General features: G+C 46.6%; 2 protein-coding genes and 1 pseudogene across 2 annotated transcripts; all 3 read left to right on the forward strand.

Moving 5' to 3' along the window:
* The first annotated feature begins 24 nt into the window (after positions 1-24).
* On the forward strand, positions 25-2,201 carry LOC125545776 (50S ribosomal protein L27, chloroplastic-like). The gene is made up of 3 exons (XM_048709807.1): positions 25-369; positions 1,725-1,826; positions 1,908-2,201. The coding sequence occupies exons 1-3, from the start codon at positions 91-93 to the stop codon at positions 2,082-2,084; spliced, it is 558 nt and encodes a 185-aa protein (XP_048565764.1). The 5' UTR covers positions 25-90; the 3' UTR covers positions 2,085-2,201.
* Positions 2,202-6,222: 4,021 nt separating this feature from the next.
* Positions 6,223-7,214, forward strand: LOC125545778. The gene has a single exon (XM_048709809.1). The coding sequence runs from the start codon at positions 6,317-6,319 to the stop codon at positions 6,887-6,889; it is 573 nt and encodes a 190-aa protein (XP_048565766.1). The 5' UTR covers positions 6,223-6,316; the 3' UTR covers positions 6,890-7,214.
* A 1,075-nt stretch (positions 7,215-8,289) lies between these two features.
* On the forward strand, positions 8,290-9,775 carry LOC125547130 (annotated as a pseudogene).
* Positions 9,776-18,993: the final 9,218 nt, after the last annotated feature.

Below are 18,993 nucleotides of genomic sequence, written 5' to 3' on the forward strand. Positions count from 1 at the left end.
CCACCCTTATCACCTCATCTTCTTTCCCCTGCGCAGAGTGTCTGCTGCCGTTGCTGGCTTGCTGCTGCTGCGTTTCTCCGAGCGACAGAAATGGCGTTCACGCTGGTGGGAGCCTTCAAGGGCCTGTCCCTCGCGTCCTCCTCCTCCTTCCTCCGCGGCGACCGCGCCGCGCTCCCCGGCGGCACCACCGGGGGCGTGGGCGTGGCGACGCTGCCGGCGCGCGGGCTGACCATCCAGATGGCGCACAAGAAGGGGGCCGGAAGCACCAAGAACGGCAGGGACTCCAAGGGCCAGCGCCTCGGGGTCAAGATTTACGGCGACCAGCTCGCCAAGCCCGGCGCCATCATCATCCGCCAGCGCGGCACCAAGGTCTCCCTCTCTGCTCCTGTCTGTCTGTACGCCCCGTCCATTCTCCCTCCCGCTTGCTCTCGGCTCCTGTCAGTGAGTAAGGCGCTTCTGACTGGTGCACAATGGGGAATTCCGGTGAAATGCTAGTGTACATAACTAAAAACTAAATACTGTGCGGTACTAGTACTTCGGGATACGAAATTGATTTTCAGTGCTAGGGGATTTGTGGAGATTGGATTGTGGTGAGGCAAGACTGTGTATACTACAGGTCAGGGAATGACAGGGCTTAGATTAGGTGTGCTTGTCATCGTCGTTGCGGCGCTCAGCGGTTCCTGCTGGCTCTGGCATTGTCCACATTTTCAGTTTTTTCTGTCAGACAAAAGTACGAACCTACTTGTTCAGAGTATAATGTTTGGTCCCTGTTTTAGCTGTATACTACTGCAAGCATCATCCATTCATTTCAAAAGGAACTCACACCTGTGATCTGTAGTCACTAGTCAGCTAATCATTTTGCAGGTAGCAGCTTAGAAGCTGCTATATTCATGTTATCTTGGTTGAATGCTTACTTCATACTCCCTCCGTTCCAAAATAGATGACTCAACTTTGTTAAGTTAGTACAAAGTTGAGCCATCTATTTTGGAACAGAGGGAGTACTTGTGAATGGCATGAGTGCATGACTATGTGGTGGTAAATTGGCAATGACCATGTTGTGAGTGGCATGACTATTCATTCGTTTAGATAAAACCATGGCGATGACCATGTTGTAAAGAGACTTTAATTGCTACTCCCTCCGCTCAAGCTGGGACACTTTCTTCCGATCGGAGGGAGTATGTCACTCTTTACATGGCCACATGTAGTACAAGCTTGCAAGTATGGTGGCCTCTAGTTATGCTCTTTCAGAAGCCGTGGGTACCGATATCCACCAAGTCTAAATTCTGAAAGGGCAGACAATAGTACTTTCGGAGCGCATAGTACTCCTGTAATAAATTGGCTTTATGCATCATCGATGCAGAGCCGGGGCAATAAAGCTTCCACTTTCTAGAAAAAGGAATTACTACACTCTTCAGAAGCAATGGGCACTGATATCTACCAAGTCTAAATTCTGCAAGGGCAGAAAAAAAGGGAGTACTTTCTGTGTACATAGTAATTTTATCTGTTCCGAGTGATCATTCAGTGTGCAAATGCAATTTCCTTCCCAACTTTTGTGCTATTTACCTGAACCGTGAGTTTAACATGACTTTCGGTCTTTTGAGACCATGCACTATTCATAAAGTAGGTTCACATTGGTGTACGAAAAGTGCACATTTTATAAGCCGCAACCAAACGTGTCTCCATGTTTTGCGTTTTCTTATTTGCATGTATGCTGAACTTTTCAGGTTTATCCTGGAAATAATGTTGGAATGGGCAAGGATCACACCCTCTTTTCCTTGATTGATGGACTTGTCAAGTTTGAGAAATATGGACCGGACAGGAAAAAGGTCAGAGTCACTAGTTACTGGATCTAGTTGGGTTTCAGCGGAATACCAGATATATGAATATGCTGTTATTTTCTTTTACAGGTAAGCGTCTACCCATATGAGAAACAGCCTGAGAACCCAAACAGTTACAGAGCAAGGAAGAGAGAGAACTTCCGCTTGCAGCGCGAACGCTTGAAGGCCAGAGCAGAGGGAACTTATGAACCAGAATTGGTATTGGCAGCTGCAGATGCAAGTGTTGAGGTCAATGCAGACTGCTGATAGGTTTACTGTAATGTATTTCTCTTTTTACAAAATCCATGCTTGACAAATCTTTCTCAAATGTAAATCATCAACTGCAAGATGAATGCAAGTTCAGCACTCCAGCTTCATTTTAAATTTTAGCTGTGTCCTGTCTATATTGTGTTTTCGGGATATTACACTTCCGGGAACAGTTAGGCCAACTTCCCACAAACTCCACGTAATATTGTGATGGTGCCAATGAATCCAAACAATCATTACTGGGGTGTGTTATCTGGTTAAGGTCGTATTAGGAGTGACTTTCCAGAGGCTCCCTTTGCAGAAAAGTTTCTTTTGGTGTGTAGGGATCTAAACGGTTTTAGTCTAGTTGGTGCATGCAAGACAACCAGATTCCCTGCATTTATGTCTATTATGGCTACCTTGAGAAACATAAATTTCTGATAAAGTAAATTGATTTGTCAATATTTAGAGATGGTAACATTACATTTGGTGAAAACAAAAAGGCAAAAATAGTAGTAGCAGACACTAGTTCTGCTAAGTATTAGAGAGAAAACAAGGAAGTTTAGGTTTTGTTTTATGGAACCTTATGGATTAGGTGCTAATTATCTATCCAACAAAGAAATATAGTAAGGGTGCATTTCTTTAGTATTTTGGCCTCTCTTTTGTGTCTCATAGGGCAGCAAATACGCCACACACCTAATTATTAGAGATAAAACAAGGAAGTTTAGGTTTTGTTTTATGGAACCTTATGGATTAGGTGCTGATTATCTGCCCAACAAGAAATATAGAAAGGGGCATTTCTATAGTGTTTTGGCCCCTCTTTTGTGTCTCATGGTTTAGTCTATCAGCCATGCTCAAGCAAAGCATGGAGGGGCATGATAGAGCTCAGGTGGGCTTTTTGTCAAATAAAATTGGCCTACCAAAGGGTAGATGGGACCCTTTTGTTGCCTTCTCGACTCTAAGGCCACAAGTCTTCATCAAAGAAACAACACAAAGAAAAGGAAAGGGCAATGGAATCAAGAAGCATGATCCTTGTTTACTCTCTCTTCTCTGTGCCATCCTATAACCCAGGAGCTAGCAGCAATGGTGAACGATGGTGCCAAGACAAGCATTATTGAGAGCCCACCATGTTTTTCGACAAGCTTTGTGCAAGTTGGATGATGGAGAGGGACACAAAGTATGTCAATTACTGGATCTTTTTGCTCTTTCAGTGTCCCCATATGCTTCTCGCGTGTGGAATCTTGAAAAGGAATCAGTATTGGCATTGCATGGTACCAATAAGTCTAAAATCATGTGTCGTGGTCTCTTTTGACACCCAAAGATTACCATGCTGACAGGGCCTATTAACACAGTATTGGGAGCCATCTGACACATTTTAAGTCACAGTTTGTTTTCCCAGTTACATATGCCGATGATAATGATGCAACTTGCAGAATAAAATACTGCTTCATTACCCTCACCCTTGGCATCAAAGTTCATTAAAGTAATGCAACAATATGATCTGTTGCCATACATTGGGTCAATAACCTTAGGAAACCAATAACTTTAGATGAGTTAAGCATGTGCAGTGTCTGAAATGGCTGTACTGCAGATTCACCGAGCCCTTGGTGCCATCTCTTTATCTCTTGTCACATTTCTAGGACCTTTCAAATGTTCTTTTCATGATGGTTGATTTCTAGAATGCATATCCATCAGTGATTTTGCGTGATCTACTTTGTTGAGTAGATTATTACTGAGATCTAAGCGTATTATCCATATATTTTTTCTCATAAATATCAGAATTGACCTGGCAAGCATGAGTTTTTCTACTATGATTCTGTAAACCAAATTCATGAAAATGGTTGTCTGTTCACGGTGTAGAAGACAGTGTTGACCTGCTCGATGCAACTTTATTGAATTAATTTCAGTCATTTCTTGCTGACAGTAATACATAGTGGGCATAAAAACTAAAACCCATACATATTTTTTGCAAGAATCCCATTTGCATAATTCCATTTGTTTGCTGTATAGAGCTGCTTAACACTGGATTTTAGTGTAAAACTACAAATAAGGAATGAGATGAAGAATTCCTTGATGTGCCCCTGTCTATTTTCTTGTAACTACCTTAGTCCCCCTAGATAATGTATATAACAAAGTGTAGATACGGGCTTGCAGCCTTGCACCAATAGCTAAAGCACTTGAAGAATCATCTGTTAGGTGCAGATCCTGCGTCTGAAGCTCGTGAGATCTCAAGGATCTTCTAATTGGGGGATGGAACTTCTCTGCATTGTTGAAAGAGCCTTGTTCATCTAAAGAGAGCGGGCAAAGCTAATAACCAAGAAAGCACTTCCAACCTTCACCCCATGAATGGACTTCAAGAGAGAACTTTGTGTTTCAGGGTAGGAGGGCACCAATGGAATCATCCAGCCATCACCCATGCAGCCATGCTTACCTCAAGTTCTTCCTTTTCACACAGACTCCACACTCCACACCACATAATAGTAAAGCTAATATGGATCCACCAACTGCTAATAATAATCTTTTGTCAAGCATTGGGCTCCTTTCATCTGCTCAATTATGAGAGTAAAGCGCATTTTGCTGGTGTGGAGACCATAATTCCAGAACCATTCCTGTCTTGCAATGCATGGCATATTGCCATGACAGGCAAATTGCAGGGACAAACAAACACCTTTGTGGTGCCTACTTGGTGGCTTGCCCAATGCCCAAGAGTCAAGACTGATCAGTCACACTGGCACACTTGCACTCAATTAACAGGCACCTCACCAGTCTTGTTAAAGAGAGAAGCTGGGTCCTTGGGGGAAGGAGATAATGGGCACTACTGCACTGCACTAGTGTTTGTTGGACTGGACTGAAGTGAGCCTAACCCCATCTTTCCTTAGCCATCAAGTCTTCGGTTATTTGACGCAAGCGGTAGTTGCAACTTGCAGACTGTTTTGGTATAAGACGACAAGTTTGTGTTGGATGTTCCGTGTTCGAACGATGCGACGGTCATAGATAGAAGACATCCTTTCTATGAAATTAGGAGAGTATACAGTTCTTAATCCTCACCTCCTCAGTTTACCTTTGATTTGATATAGAAACACAAGATCTCAGGATCTAACTTGAACCCCCGTGTTGCATTAGTTTACTAGAGGAAAACATGGAACATGGTTACTGAAAGGCTACTATATGATTCAGATGGTCCTAGTGCAAACATATTCGGGTAGAAACTTTTTAGCGTCGTAGACTGTTGTGTATTAATCTTGGCTTCTTGCTTAACCGGTCTTTTGTTTCTTTAGGCCACCAGTTAATTGAAAGCCATTGCCCTTTTATCACATGATGATCCCTTTCGGTCAGAGTTTACTACGCAACTTGGTACTATTTATGCGACTCGGTACGATCGTCTGCTTTCATAGCAAATTCACTAAAGTTGCTAATTACCAACTTGTTGGGTTTGAGTTCCAGACTGGAAGTACAGTTGAGCACTTGGTCATGGCAACATGACCTCCTGACACAAGGACCTCTTCTAGAGAATCCAAACCAACAACTTCATGTGCACTTGCACCAACTGTACGTCTGTACCACCAGGGTCTAGTTTCTAGAATGCATACCACATGAGCAGAAAGTTTCAGCAACCCTTGCCACTACTGGTTCTGAAGGTGAATCATCCATCCTCTACCATGAGTTCATAACTGCCAGAGAGGTCATACTTGCCAACTATTGGTACATGACATAGCTGTGGCCTGTGAAGCTTATCCATGTCCATTTAAGTGATTAATTCTACATGTTTTGTGACAGCTTGTTACTGTAGATCATCTGCAGTGAGCAAGAGCTTGAATACATGGAGTTTTGGAGGCATCCAAAGTTGTATAAATCCAGGTCACCAAAAGTCCAGGGATCAGGATCATGAGAGAGCAAAGGGGGCCAAAAGCAGAGCAAGGGAGGGAAAGGAAAAGAGAGGGGCAAGAGAAGGCAGACAGCCACCATATATCTTTTTTGACAGAGAAATGCCCCCACCCACAACACACCAATTTCATTCATTTGTTTATGAAATCCCAAAGTGCAAAAGCATCATGCATCTCTACCACCAGTAGGATAGAGATCTATGTCCCTGCATGGTTGGTTGGCCCCTCTCTTCTGCCTTTCCATGGCCAGCCCCCCTCTCAAGCCACATATAAAACCCTTCACCACCCTGCCTCCCCCTCAGGCCTCCACACCAGCTTCTTCAGCTGCATACATTTTCCATTGCAGGAGCTTGACTGCTGTCCAAAGAAATGGACCCCATCAGCATAGAGAAGATCAGGGCCATGAGGAAGTACAGGAGGAACAGGAAGCAGCAGCGGCTGCTCCCTGCCCTGGCACCTTACCTGGTGGCCACCTGTGGCGTCCTCTGCCTGCTGCTCACCAGCCCTGCCTGGTTCCCCAGGCTGTGCTCTCTCCTCGTCTCCTTCATCCTCACCACCCTCCCGGACCTGGCCACCGCCTTCCTGCTCAGCCCCAAGTGCCTCTTCGTCGTCGGCAACCTCATCGTCGCCTTCCTCATCGCCCAGTCTAGGCTATCTCCGAAGAGCCAGCTCGCTTCCGATGTGGATGTCGACGACGTCCACGAGGAGTACGTGAAGAGGAGCGTCGCACCGATGACCGCTAAGGCGACAGCTACCACGGTGGTGTTCACCGATCATGGCACCTCGGTTGAAGGAGTTTGGGAGGGAGAGAAGGAGAAGGAGGAGGAGGAGGGGGAGGAGCAGGGAGAGGAGGAGCTGGAGAAGAGAGTGGATGACTTCATTGCTAGGGTGAAGAGGCAGAGGAAGCTCGAAGGCAAGAGTTTCTTTGACACCGATCGATAGGTGACCATGCATGATCTGATTTGCCCTGGAGCTGGAAGATGCAACGTGCAAGAGAAGATTACGTCCAAATTAAGGATATGTAATGCTTTGTGCTACCATCCTTGCTTTTTATGTCTTGTTATTAATTAGGGTCAGTGGAAGAAGAAGAGGAGGAGGAAGAAGAACCGGTTCCAGTGTCTTCTCTTCTCACGATGTAGCTGGTTAATTCTGAGGCGTAGCAAATGCCCAGGGATTAGGCGGAGAGGAGGAGAGACAAGGAATGTGTGTGTGATCTTTGAAAAAGTTGAGAGAAAAAGAAGTGATGATGCCTATTGTCTTTCAGTTATCTTGCTTTGTGTCTAGCTGGTGGCATGATGCCATGATAATTTGTAGTGCTTAGAGAATCTGATGGTCACAAAGCTGCCGGGATGACACAGGACGCACGCAAAAGCTCAGTGGCATGTATGAAGTGATCAAGTGTAAACTAGAGGTTGACACATGCATGAATGTACTTTCAGATCAGCTGCTAAATGACCGGTCGCCCTTTCACAGTAAATAATCCGGAAAATTAGTGATGGAAATAATGGTTCTATTGTACTACCAGCAAGAATTAAAAGTAGAGTCATGGTTTCATACTTCCATTGATAATATTAGTAGTCACATTATCCTGCCAGCAAGAAGTAAAGGAGGAGACATAAATAAATGGCGCAGTTGTTGATCCAAAGCTTTTTTTTCTCTTTCTTTACTGATAAAATAAGAAGATCACACGCAATGCTGATTGTTCAGCCATCATAATAATAATAGCTATATTATCCTGCCAGCAAGAACTAAAAGAGGAGACATGAAAAGGTGACGCAGGTGTTGATCCAAAGGCTTTCTCCCTTTTCATTTCAAATGTCAACAGTAAAATAATAAGATCACACGCAATGCTGAATGTGCAGGCATCATAATAGTGGCAAAAAAGACTACCGACTGCCTGCATATCAGCATATCTGCATATGCACATGCAGCTTTTTTTCTTGGGATTTATCAATGGCGCAAGACCAAAAGATGCAGTGGGTTTTGAGTTAAATATAAATACGGAGGGTACTATTCTGAGTGGTGGTTTTATCACGAGTGATGGGACCCCAACCACTTGTAGATGCTGCCGGGGAGCGCTTTTCCGGCTGCTGATTCGGACAGGCGATAGTACTGCACAATATATCGAAAGTGATGTTCTAATCCTGAGCTCAGGTGTACAATAAAAACAGAAAAGGTTCAAAAAATGAAATCTTTTTTGTGTGAAACTTTGACAAATGTTTTCTTAGCTTGTAAAATTTAATCACCAGATGACATTCGTGTAAAATGTGAAACCTGGCAGTTCGTTCTTGCGAAGATCTGTGTCCCTGCATGGTTGGTTGGCCCCTCTCTTCTGCCTTTCCATGGCCAGCATCCCCCCTCATTGCGGCCATAGCTTCTTGAGCCTCATCAGGTCTCTTGTGTGCAGTCCATTGCAAGAGCTTGACTACTCAACTGCAGTCCAAAAAATGGACCCCGTCAGCATAGAGAAGATCAGCTGCTCCCCGCAAAAAAACATAGAGAAGATCAGGGGCATGAGGAAGTACAGGAGGAACAAGAAGCAGCATCAGCTGCTCCCTACCCTCGCACCGTACCTGATGCCCACCTGTGGCTTCCTCTGCCTGCTGCTCACCAGCCCTGCCTGGTTCCCGGACGCAGATTTTTTTGAGCACCTAAACCCCGGCCCTGCTAGGCTGACCCTTCAATGTCGCTTTAAGATCTATGCCATCAACTAACTTTCTACATGAAATTATCTCCCTTTTGTTTCTCTCATATAGAACATGTCTTGAAGTTCAAACCTTTGCAGTGCGGCAAAGCTTGTGGCAAAGCTTTCTAACTATAATCTAGGATAAATCTTTCAGAATCTTTGGTCTGACATAAATACTAAAAATAATTTTTTTAATCAAACAAAACTTATTTTGTATATTTATGTTTGACCAAAAAATCTAAAAGTGTTATCCTAGATTCTAGTTAGAAAGCTTTGTCGTTCTACAAAGGTTTGACTTCAAGACATGTTCTATATGAGAGGAACAAAAAAAGAAATGTATTTACACGAATCGCCATGCGGGGAATGGATGGCTAGATAAGAAGGGCCTGAGAGCAGGTGCTCTAAAACATGTTTTTGCCTGGTTCCTAGGCTCTGCTTGCTCCTCGTCACCTTCCTCCCCAGTCCTCACCACCCTCCCTGACCTGGCCACGGCCTTCCTACTCAGCCCCAAGTGCCTCTTCGTCGCCGACAACCTCATCGTCGCCTTCCTCATCGCCCAGTCTAGGCTAGCTCTGAAGAGCCAGCCCGCTTCCATCATGGATGTCGACAACATCCACGAGGAGTACGTGAAGAGGAGTGCCATGCCGATGACCACAAAGACGACTACTACCATGGTGGCGTTCTCTAATCAGTGTGCTTCGGTTGAAGCAGTTTGGGAGGGAGAGAAGGAAAGGGAAAAAGAGGAGGAGGAGGAGGAGCGCGGGGGGGGGGGGGGGGGGGGGGGGGGGGGGGGGGGAGCTAGAGAAGAGGGTGGATGACTTCATTGCTAGGGTGAAGAGGCAGAGGAAGCTCGAAGGTAAGAGCTTCTTCGACACCGATCGATAGGCGACCATGCACGATCAACCTTGCTTAACCTCCTTGGAGCTGCAAGATGCAACATGCAAGAGAAGATTATGTCCGAATTAAGGATATGTAATGCTTTGTGCTACCATGCTTGCTTAATTATGTCTTGTTATTAATTAGGGTCAGAGGTAAGAGGAAGAAGAAGAGAAGGAAGAAGAATCGGTTCCAGTGTCTTCTCTTCTCACATTGTAGCTGGTTAATTCTGGGGTGTAAGAGTACCCAGGGATTAGGCAGAGAGGAGAGACAAGGAATGTGTGTGTGATCTTTGAAAAAGTTGAGAGAAAAAGAAGTGATGCTTGCTGTCTTTCAGTTATCTTGCTTTGTGTCTAGCTGGTGGCATGATGCCATGATTATTCTAGTGCTTAGAGAATCTGGTGGTCACAAAGCTGACGGGATGACACAGGACGCAAAAGCTCAATGGCATGTATGAAGTGATCAAGTGTAAACTAGGAGTAAATTGCACAGAAGTAGCACAATTAGGGCATTGGAAGCAGATTGGTACCAAGATTGGTAATTTTTACGTGTTAGTACCAAGTTTGAGGCGAGACGTTGCAAAAGAGGCTAAAAGTGTGTTTTATACGTATTGATAGGGAGTCTGACCGGTTGGGCCCGCCCGTCAGGTGCCACGCTGGCCAGTGAGCGCGTGCCCACGCGCTGACTCGGACGAGCCCCGGGTCGCACCGTTTAGGCGCGGCTGGTGCGTTTGAGCCAAACCCCACTCACCCACCCACCCCCCCGCTCTGCTCTGCCTTCTTCTTCCTTCTCTCTGCCTCGCCGCCGCCTACGCCCGCCCCCGCCGGCCGCCACACGACGCCGCCGCAGCCATGGTTTTGGAGGACGAGAGCAGCGATGACAACTCAAGCCTCCCGTACATGCACTCCAAAACCTCCACCGATGGGCTCAACCAGGTCAGTTACTCCATTGGAGCTAGGGTTAGGGTTAGGTTTAGAAAATTAGGGGATTTTTCTGTGTAGGTGGTCTTTATTGTGAGGATTTCGTTTGCTTTGCTTTGTCCTCGTCCTCCGCACATGATGGCAACTTGGATTTTGCTTGGGCGGGTGCCTTTCTCACTTGAGGACCCGGATTACAAGGGTCTTGAGCTAGATCTGATAGTGATGTGCGAGAAGCATGGGAAGCCATCAGAGAGGCTTGTTGCATTTGAAGGAACATTGACTGGGAGAAGGTTCTTAGCATGTGCAGAGTTGGTAATTTTCTTGCCTTATTGATTATGCACAGGATGTGTTCATTGAAAGTGACAGAGTCTTGTTTGCCTAGTGTTATTCAGTTATGTCTATGGTAATTTTGTTAGTCATATATGCCCTACTGTAGTGCTCATTGTAGGAATGCTGAATATTAAGTTCAGTGGAGTGCATTTTTGCTAAGTATAGGCTCAAGCATGCTCTGTTGTGTGCACATGCTATTTATTTATACTTGTATGCAGTGTTGCTTAGTACTCACATTAGCCCCTCCATTAGCTGATGTGTTACTCCTAATAAGTAACTATTGCTTACTGCTAACAGTAGGTACTATCAATAGCTAGTTTGTTGCTACAGGCTAATGTAGTGTATTTAGCTAGGCTAATGTAGTCTGGTTTGATAACTCTTCATTAAGTGATGTCTATGTTCCATTTGTTAGTGATATATGGCAAAGTAGTTCACTGGTAGAGTGGTAGTGCACATTGTAAGATTCCATTATATTAATGGCCAATTCTAAGTTGGTTATTATGCTAAGTTGAATGGAGTGTTACTCTGCTAAATATATACTGATCACCCATTGTAGGATTACATTAAGTTATTTTACAATGTGCTCCTGTTGCTTAGCACATGGTTGTGCAAATTCAATGTTGGTCAATACCAACATTAGCTACTGCCATGAACTAACTGTTGCTTACTACCCACAGTAGTTGTATTGTACTAAATTTTGCCCTTGTTATTTTTCCAGGAAGGTCAGAATTGTGGGTTTGTTTAGTGGGTTGATGAGCAGTGGCCCCCAACAATGGAGAATGCATTGTTGAAGCTTTGGTCAATGGTTGAAGAGAGCAAGTCTGTAGGGTGAATGATAATCTTGAAAGTGCTTTAACTATTCACCACTTGACAGAAGAAAAGAACAAGCTGGATGCAGACTATGACAAGTTAGTGAAAGATGTGCATCAACTTGCGGATATGCAGGAGGAGAGGGTTGTGGATTTCAGTTATCTGTAGTCCAACATCACATATCAGCACCAATGCAGAGCTGAATTGGTGGCTGGTATGAAGGCAGAAATGGCAAAGAAAGATGCAATTACGGAGAAGCTTCAACAGAAGTATGAACTCCTGTGCAACCTGACAAGTGCTCAAGCAACTGTCATCCAGAACTTGAAGTTGAAGAATATGAAAGAGAAGGAATTGCTTAGTGAGGCTAGGATGAGTTTGGAGTTGAAGAATACATAGTTCACAAATTTTGAGGAGAAGCTCACCCAAGAGAAGCTAGAGATGAATTTTTAGGTTGCTGATGTGCTGAAGCTCAAGGAAAACCATAATGAAGAGAAGTACAAGCAAGAGCTTAAGATTTGTAAGCTCGTGAAGGCAGAGGAGAATCTTAAGGAGAAGATCAAGGGGATCCAGGCCATCTTATAGAACTGAACAAGATGAAGTGAGATTAGTGGGCATTGCAGACCTTTCAGGAAGGATGGTTGTGCAATGACCTAGTAACTTAGAATTATGGTTGTGTAATGTATGGTTCTAGTAATTGTAAACTCTGGTTGTTTCTTTACCTAGTAGTTATGATATTCATCCTTTTGTGAGAAAATGATGGATTGTGCATTTGAACTGCACTATGTATTGTGAACAATGGTTGTGTATGCCTATAATGTGTTGAACTGTAGTAAGTATTGTTTGCTTATGTTATACTGATGCTGAAAATGGTCGCTAGTTTGTTGTAGAAATATTGATGCTTAAATTCTTAAATGCATTTGCAAAAGGAATAGTTTTTATGCTTAAATGCTTCCTCATCGTTCTTTTATTATGTTGCCACCCAAAACCCTAATTGATTCTTTTAGGTGGTTTCATCGACCCCGAGCCACCCTAGACCCTAAATGATAGGTTTAGGTGTTTTTGTCGACCTCGAGCCACCAAAACCCTAATTGATAGGTTTAGGTGGTTTTATCGACCCCGAGCCACCCTAGACCCTAGATGATAGGTTTAGGTGTTTTTGTCGACCCCAAGCCACCCAAACCCTAATTGATAGGTTTAGGTGGTTTCGTCGACCCCGAGCCACCCTAGAGCCTAATTGATAGGTTTAGGTGTTTTCGTCGACCCCGAACCACCAAAACCCTAATTGATAGGTTTAGGTGCTTTCGTCGACCCCGAGCCACCCTAGAGCCTAGATGATAGGTTTAAGTGTTTTCATCGACCCAGAGCCACCAAAACCTTAATTGATAGGTTTAGGTGGTTTCGTCGACCCCGAGCGACCCTAGAGCCTAATTGATAGGTTTAGGTGTTTTCGTCGACCCCGAGGCACCAAAACCCTAATTGATAGGTTTAGGTGGTTTCGTCGACCCCGAGCCACCCTAGAGCCTAGATGATAGGTTTAGGTGGTTTCGTCGACCCCGAGCCACCCTAGACCCTAGATGATAGGTTTAGGTGTTTTTGTCGACCCCGAGCCACCAAAACCCTAATTGATAGGTTTAGGTGGTTTCATCGACCCCGATCCACCAAAACCCTAATTGATAGGTTTAGGTGGTTTCGTCGACCCCGAGCCACCCTAGAGCCTAGATGATGGGTTTAGGTGTTTTTGTCGACCCCGAGCCACCAAAACCCTAATTGATAGGTTTAGGTGGTTTCGTCGACCCCAAGCCACCCTAGAGCCTAATTGATAGGTTTAGGTGTTTTCGTCGACCCCGAGCCACCAAAACCCTAATTGATAGGTTTAGGTGGTTTCGTCGACCCCGAGCCACCAAAACCCTAATTGATAGGTTTAGGTGGTTTCGTCGACCCCGAGCCACCCTAGAGCCTAATTGATAGGTTTAGGTGTTTTCGTCGACCCCGAGCCACCAAAACCCTAATTGATAGGTTTAGGGGGTTTCGTCGACCCCGAGCCACCAAAACCCTAATTGATAGGTTTAGGTGGTTTCGTCGACCCCGAGCCACCCTAGAGCCTAATTTGATAGGTTTAGGTGGTTTCGTCGACCCCGAGCCACCCTAGAGCCTAATTGATAGGTTTAGGTGGTTTTGTCGACCCCGAGCCACCCTAGAGCCTAGATGAGAGGTTAGGTGTTTTCGTCGACCCCGAGCCACCAAAACCCTAATTGATAGGTTTAGGTGGTTGATACGTCCATTTTGCATCATGCTTTCATATCGATATTTATTGCATTATGGGCTGTTATTACACATTATGTCACAATACTTATGCCTTTTCTCTCTTATTTTACAAGGTTTACATGAAGAGGGAGAATGCCGGCAGCTGGAATTCTGGGTTGGAAAAGGAGCAAATATTAGAGACCTATTCTGCACAACTCCAAAAGTCCTGAAACTCCACGAAAGTCAGTTTTGGAATATATTAAAAATATTGGGCTAAGAAAGCACCAGAGGGGGGCCACCCACTATCCACGAGGGTGGAGGGCGCACCCTACCCCCTTGGGCATGCCCCCTACCTCGTGGGCCACCTGGAAGCCCCCCGATGCCCATCTTCTGGTATAAGGTGTCTTTTGGCCTGGAAAAAGTTAGAAGGAAGCTTTTGGGACAAAGCGCCACCATCTCAAGGCGGAACCAATCTAGGGCTCCGGCGAAGCTGTTCTGCCAGGGAAACATCCCTCCGGGAGGGGGAAATCTGAAGGAAATATGCCCTAGAGGCAATAATAAAGTTATTATTTATTTCCTTATTTCATGATAAATGTTTATTATTCATGCTAGAATTGTATTAACCGAAAACATGATACATGTGTGAATACATAGACAAACAGAGTGTCACTAGTATGCCTCTACTTGACTAGCTTGTTGATCAAAGATGGTTATGTTTCCTAGCCATAGACATGAGTTGTCATTTGATTAACGGGATCACATCATTAGGAGAATGATGTGATTGACTTGACCCATTCTGTTAGCTTAGCACTCGATCGTTTAGTATGTTGCTATTGCTTTCTTCATGACTTATACATGTTCCTATGACTATGAGATTATGCAACTCCCGTTTACCGGAGGAACACTTTGTGTGCTACCAAACGTCACAATGTAACTGGGTGATTATAAAGGTGCTCTATAGGTGTCTCCAAAGGTACATGTTGGGTTGGCGTATTTCGAGATTAGGATTTGTCACTTCGATTGTCGGAGAGGTATCTCTGGGCCCTCTCGGTAATGCATATCACTTAAGCCTTGCAAGCAATGCAACTAATGAGTTAGTTGCGAGATGATGTATTACGGAACAAGTAAAGAGACTTGCCGGTAACGAGATTTAACTAGGTATTAAGATACCAACGATCGAATCTCGGGCAAGTAACATACCGATGACAAAGGGAACAGCGTATGTTGTTATGCGGTTTGACCAATAAAGATCTTCGTAGAATATGTGGGAGCCAATATGAGCATCCAGGTTCCGCTATTGGTTATTGACCGGAGACGTGTCTCGGTCATGTCTACATTGTTCTCGAACCCGTAGGGTCCGCACGCTTAAAGTTTCGATGACAGTTATATTATGAGTTTATGAGTTTTGATGTACCGAAGGAGTTCGGAGTCCCGGATGAGATCGGGGACATGACGAGGAGTCTCGAAATGGTCTAGACGTAAAGATCGATATATTGGACGACTATATTCAGACATCGGAAAGGTTCCGAGTGATTCGGGTATTTATCGGAGTACCGAAGAGTTACGGGAATTCGCCGGGGAGTATATGGGCCTTATTGGGCCATACGGGAATAGAGGAGAGAGGCCAAAAGGAAGGAGGCGCGCGGCCCCCCTCTGGTCCGAATTGGACAAGGGGTGCAGCCCCCTTTTCCTTCTTCCTCTCCTCCTCTTTCCTTCTCTCCTACTCCAACAAGGAAAGGAGGACTCCCCCCTTGGTGCGCCCTCCTCCTAGGCCGGCCGCCTCCCCCCTTGCTCCTTTATATACAGGGGCAGGGGGCACCCCATGGACACAACAATTGATCATTGATCTCTTAGCCGTGTGCGGTGCCCCCCTCCACCATAATTGTTGGGGATATTACTACTGGGCGTAAACCGGCCTACCTGGGCCGGATTAACTTCATCAGTAGTTCAAAGGTGTTAAAGCCCAAAGAGGCAGATAAAGGCCCAGGGCCCGTAGTCAGTTTAAAACCTGTAGCCGTATACCGGCGTTTGTACGTATACTTGTACTATAAGTTAGGAACAAGGAGAGATCAACCCGGATACGAGTATGAACCGGTGTTGGGACTCTCTGAACCGACAGGCGTCACCCGTATATATAAGGGGGCGACCCAGCGGCGGTTCAGGGGAGACAGACAACAACTCGAGACGTAGGCGAAGCTGGTTTGCTCCCTAGTCATCGAAACCCCATCAATTACATCACAACTAGACGTAGGATTTTACCTTCATCGAAGGGCCGAACTAGTATAAACTCTCTTACATCCTTGTGTCCGCTTTAACCCCTTCAAGCTAACCCGTCGCGATGGCTCGACGACTAAGTCCTTTCTCTAGGACATCTGCCGTGACAAAACCACGACAGTTGGCACCCACCGTGGGGCTATCGCACGATGGTTTCCGGTTCTTGGAGGGCCGCTTTGAAGGACTCGAGGGCTACGTTGTAGGCCGGATGACTAAGAGTCATCGCGGCAGGCTCTACATCGACGACGCAGGCTGGGGCCCCGAGGCCGGCTCAATTGAGTATGGGTACCGGGTCCCCTTTGGTAGCATTCATGTTTTCATTGGCAAGATCGGTGAACTGGGCCCTGAGCCGGACATCTGCACCGACCTCGTCGAGACGGCTCAGCGTGCGCAATCCGCCCGGGTTAAACCGGCCATGAAGCGTGCCTTCGTGGGAGTCATCCATGGAGGAAGTTATGAGGACGGATCGGAATTTTGCGGGGCGACTGTTGTTTGTTCCGGTGATGAATCTTCGACCGGAGAAATCGAATCTCTTTATCAGCTACAAGATGGCCGGATTGGGAGCTGTTCCGATGGCGACAGTATTCCGGACCCCTCTGATCTGCCCAACCGGGTTGGAATATTCATGGCCGGAACACAAGCAGCGCTTCATTCTTCGACAGCGGCGGCAACGATTTCCGGTTCAGCAGCAGCGACGGCTGCCGGGGCAGGAGGCCCTGTGCGCCCGCCGGCTCAGGTTCTATCAGAACTATTTGATGCGTTGGCTGTGCTTATGGCGGAAGTTAATCCGCCAGATCAGGACGTTCACAATACGGAGATTGCAAAGGTAAAGGAATAGATCACCCAGGCCAAGGCGGATCTGGCGGCTGAGGACAACAGGATGGCCGCAGAGCGGGCCGCTTTAGACGCACAGGCCTACAGGCTTATGTTGGACCAGAGCACGTCGCATGAAGTCATGAGGAGGAAGCACCGATCCCGCCTACCTCCGGTTTTCGAGGCTAGAGACCTTTTCAACACTCCAGGACCAAGAGCCGGCAATCCGCTGGAGGGGAACCGGGCAGAAGCCCCTGGGACCGGTGCACCGGTTCAGCCTCGTCAGATGGACCCGCCTCGTCAAAACACCGTTATACCTCAGGATGCTTTAACACCTCCGGGTCACTACTCCAATCCAATGGACAATCTTGTTGCTGCTGCTGCACGGCTGGAGGCCATTCCAATTGAAGGTGACTCGCCGCAGGCGGTAGAGACGCGACGGGTCAAGGAACTTCTGAGGACAGCTTTGGCCCAACAGGAAGCATACTCGTACAGCTGCGACCGGATCCACTCGACCCCCCGTCCAAGCCGGAGCTATAGCAGACATATGGATGAACTAGCAGTGTCGAGCAATGAACGACGTGGAGCACCCCGTGGCAACAACCCGACGGGTGGTGCTGATGACGCTCAGGAAGTGGTGAACCGGGCCCGAGCGCGCAGGGAGGCCGAGTTAGCCGCACAACATCAGGCTCGGCAGCTCACGCCGGTTCATCCAGCCATCTCGATCGAACCTGGTGTTACTTCTAGTTCTTTGGGGGTACCTTGCCTTATCCCCGCTTTATGCAATGTGCGCCTGCCCAAGGATTTCAAAGGCCCGCGCAAGGTACCAAATTACACGGCGGATCAACCTCCAGAGACATGGGTGGAGAGCTATGAGATGGCCATGGAGATGCTTGATGTGGATGACACGGCGTGTGCGAAATACTTCACCATGATGCTTGAAGGAACGGCCCGTACGTGGTTAAAAAGCTTGCCAGCTAATTCTATCAGTTCATGGGCCCAATTACGAGCCCGGTTTATCAGCAATTTCAAGGATACCTGTAAACAGCCTATGTCGATAGTGGACTTAGCTGCATGTGTCCAGGAGGAAGGAGAATCAACAACTCATCGGGTGCGCCGGGTTTCACAAGTGTTGCACTCCTCAGACCGCATCAACGCTGACACCGCAGTATTAACCCTAGAAGGCAACTGCCGGTTTGGTCCCCTGAAGTTGAAATTAGGACGGATGAAACGTCATTGCACCGACATGGGGACCCTCATGGCCGCTTTGGTGAAATATGCTGATTCTGATAGTACCAAGGATCCCGAATCTGATGATGACAAGAGAGGGAAAGGGAAGAAGAACAGCAGCTCCAAAGGTCAGCAGCATCACTGGGTAGGCAATGGCGGAGGAGGCAAGCGTAAAGCGGATGGTAACATGGACTTTGTGGCTAATACCAACGCACAGAACAATGGCCAGCGACGCAAGGGTAGGCCGAAAAATCGTAGTGGGGCACCCAACCCCAACCCAAACCGCCTAAACTATCTGCTAAGCCAGCCCTGTCCAAGACATGGGACGAAGGAGGAACCAGCAAACCACCTTTGGAAGGATTGCTTTATTATGCAGGAGTTCAAGAATTCTAATAATTTCTGGTATGATCACGAATCTGGCGATGGCTCAGGGTCCGGGCCGGGTTACGGTGGAGGAAGTTCCGGTTCAGGATTTAATGGTAATCCAGGCGGACATAGTGGTCAAAATAGTCGGAACAACCAGGGTGGTTACAACCAACAATAGCAACAGTCAGGTTACCAGAGCAACCCGAAGCAGTTGAGTGGTGGGCAGTACCATGTCTTTACCACTAGCTTGGACAAGCGAGACCGGAAGGTTCAGAGGCGGGCAGTCAACTCTGTTGAACCAGCCATACACCGTTATCTACATTGGTCTGAACAGCCAATCATATGGAGCAGAGAGGATCACCCACCCCAGGTCGATAATCCGGGTCAGTTGGCTCTGGTGGTGGCGCCTCAGGTGGGAGGTTATAAGTTCACCAAGGTGCTCATGGATGGAGGGAGCAGTATTAACATCCTGTACTATGAGACCTTCCGTCGTATGG

This window comes from Triticum urartu, chromosome 3, assembly GCF_003073215.2.
Source record: "Triticum urartu cultivar G1812 chromosome 3, Tu2.1, whole genome shotgun sequence".
Taxonomy (NCBI): Eukaryota; Viridiplantae; Streptophyta; class Magnoliopsida; order Poales; family Poaceae; genus Triticum; species Triticum urartu.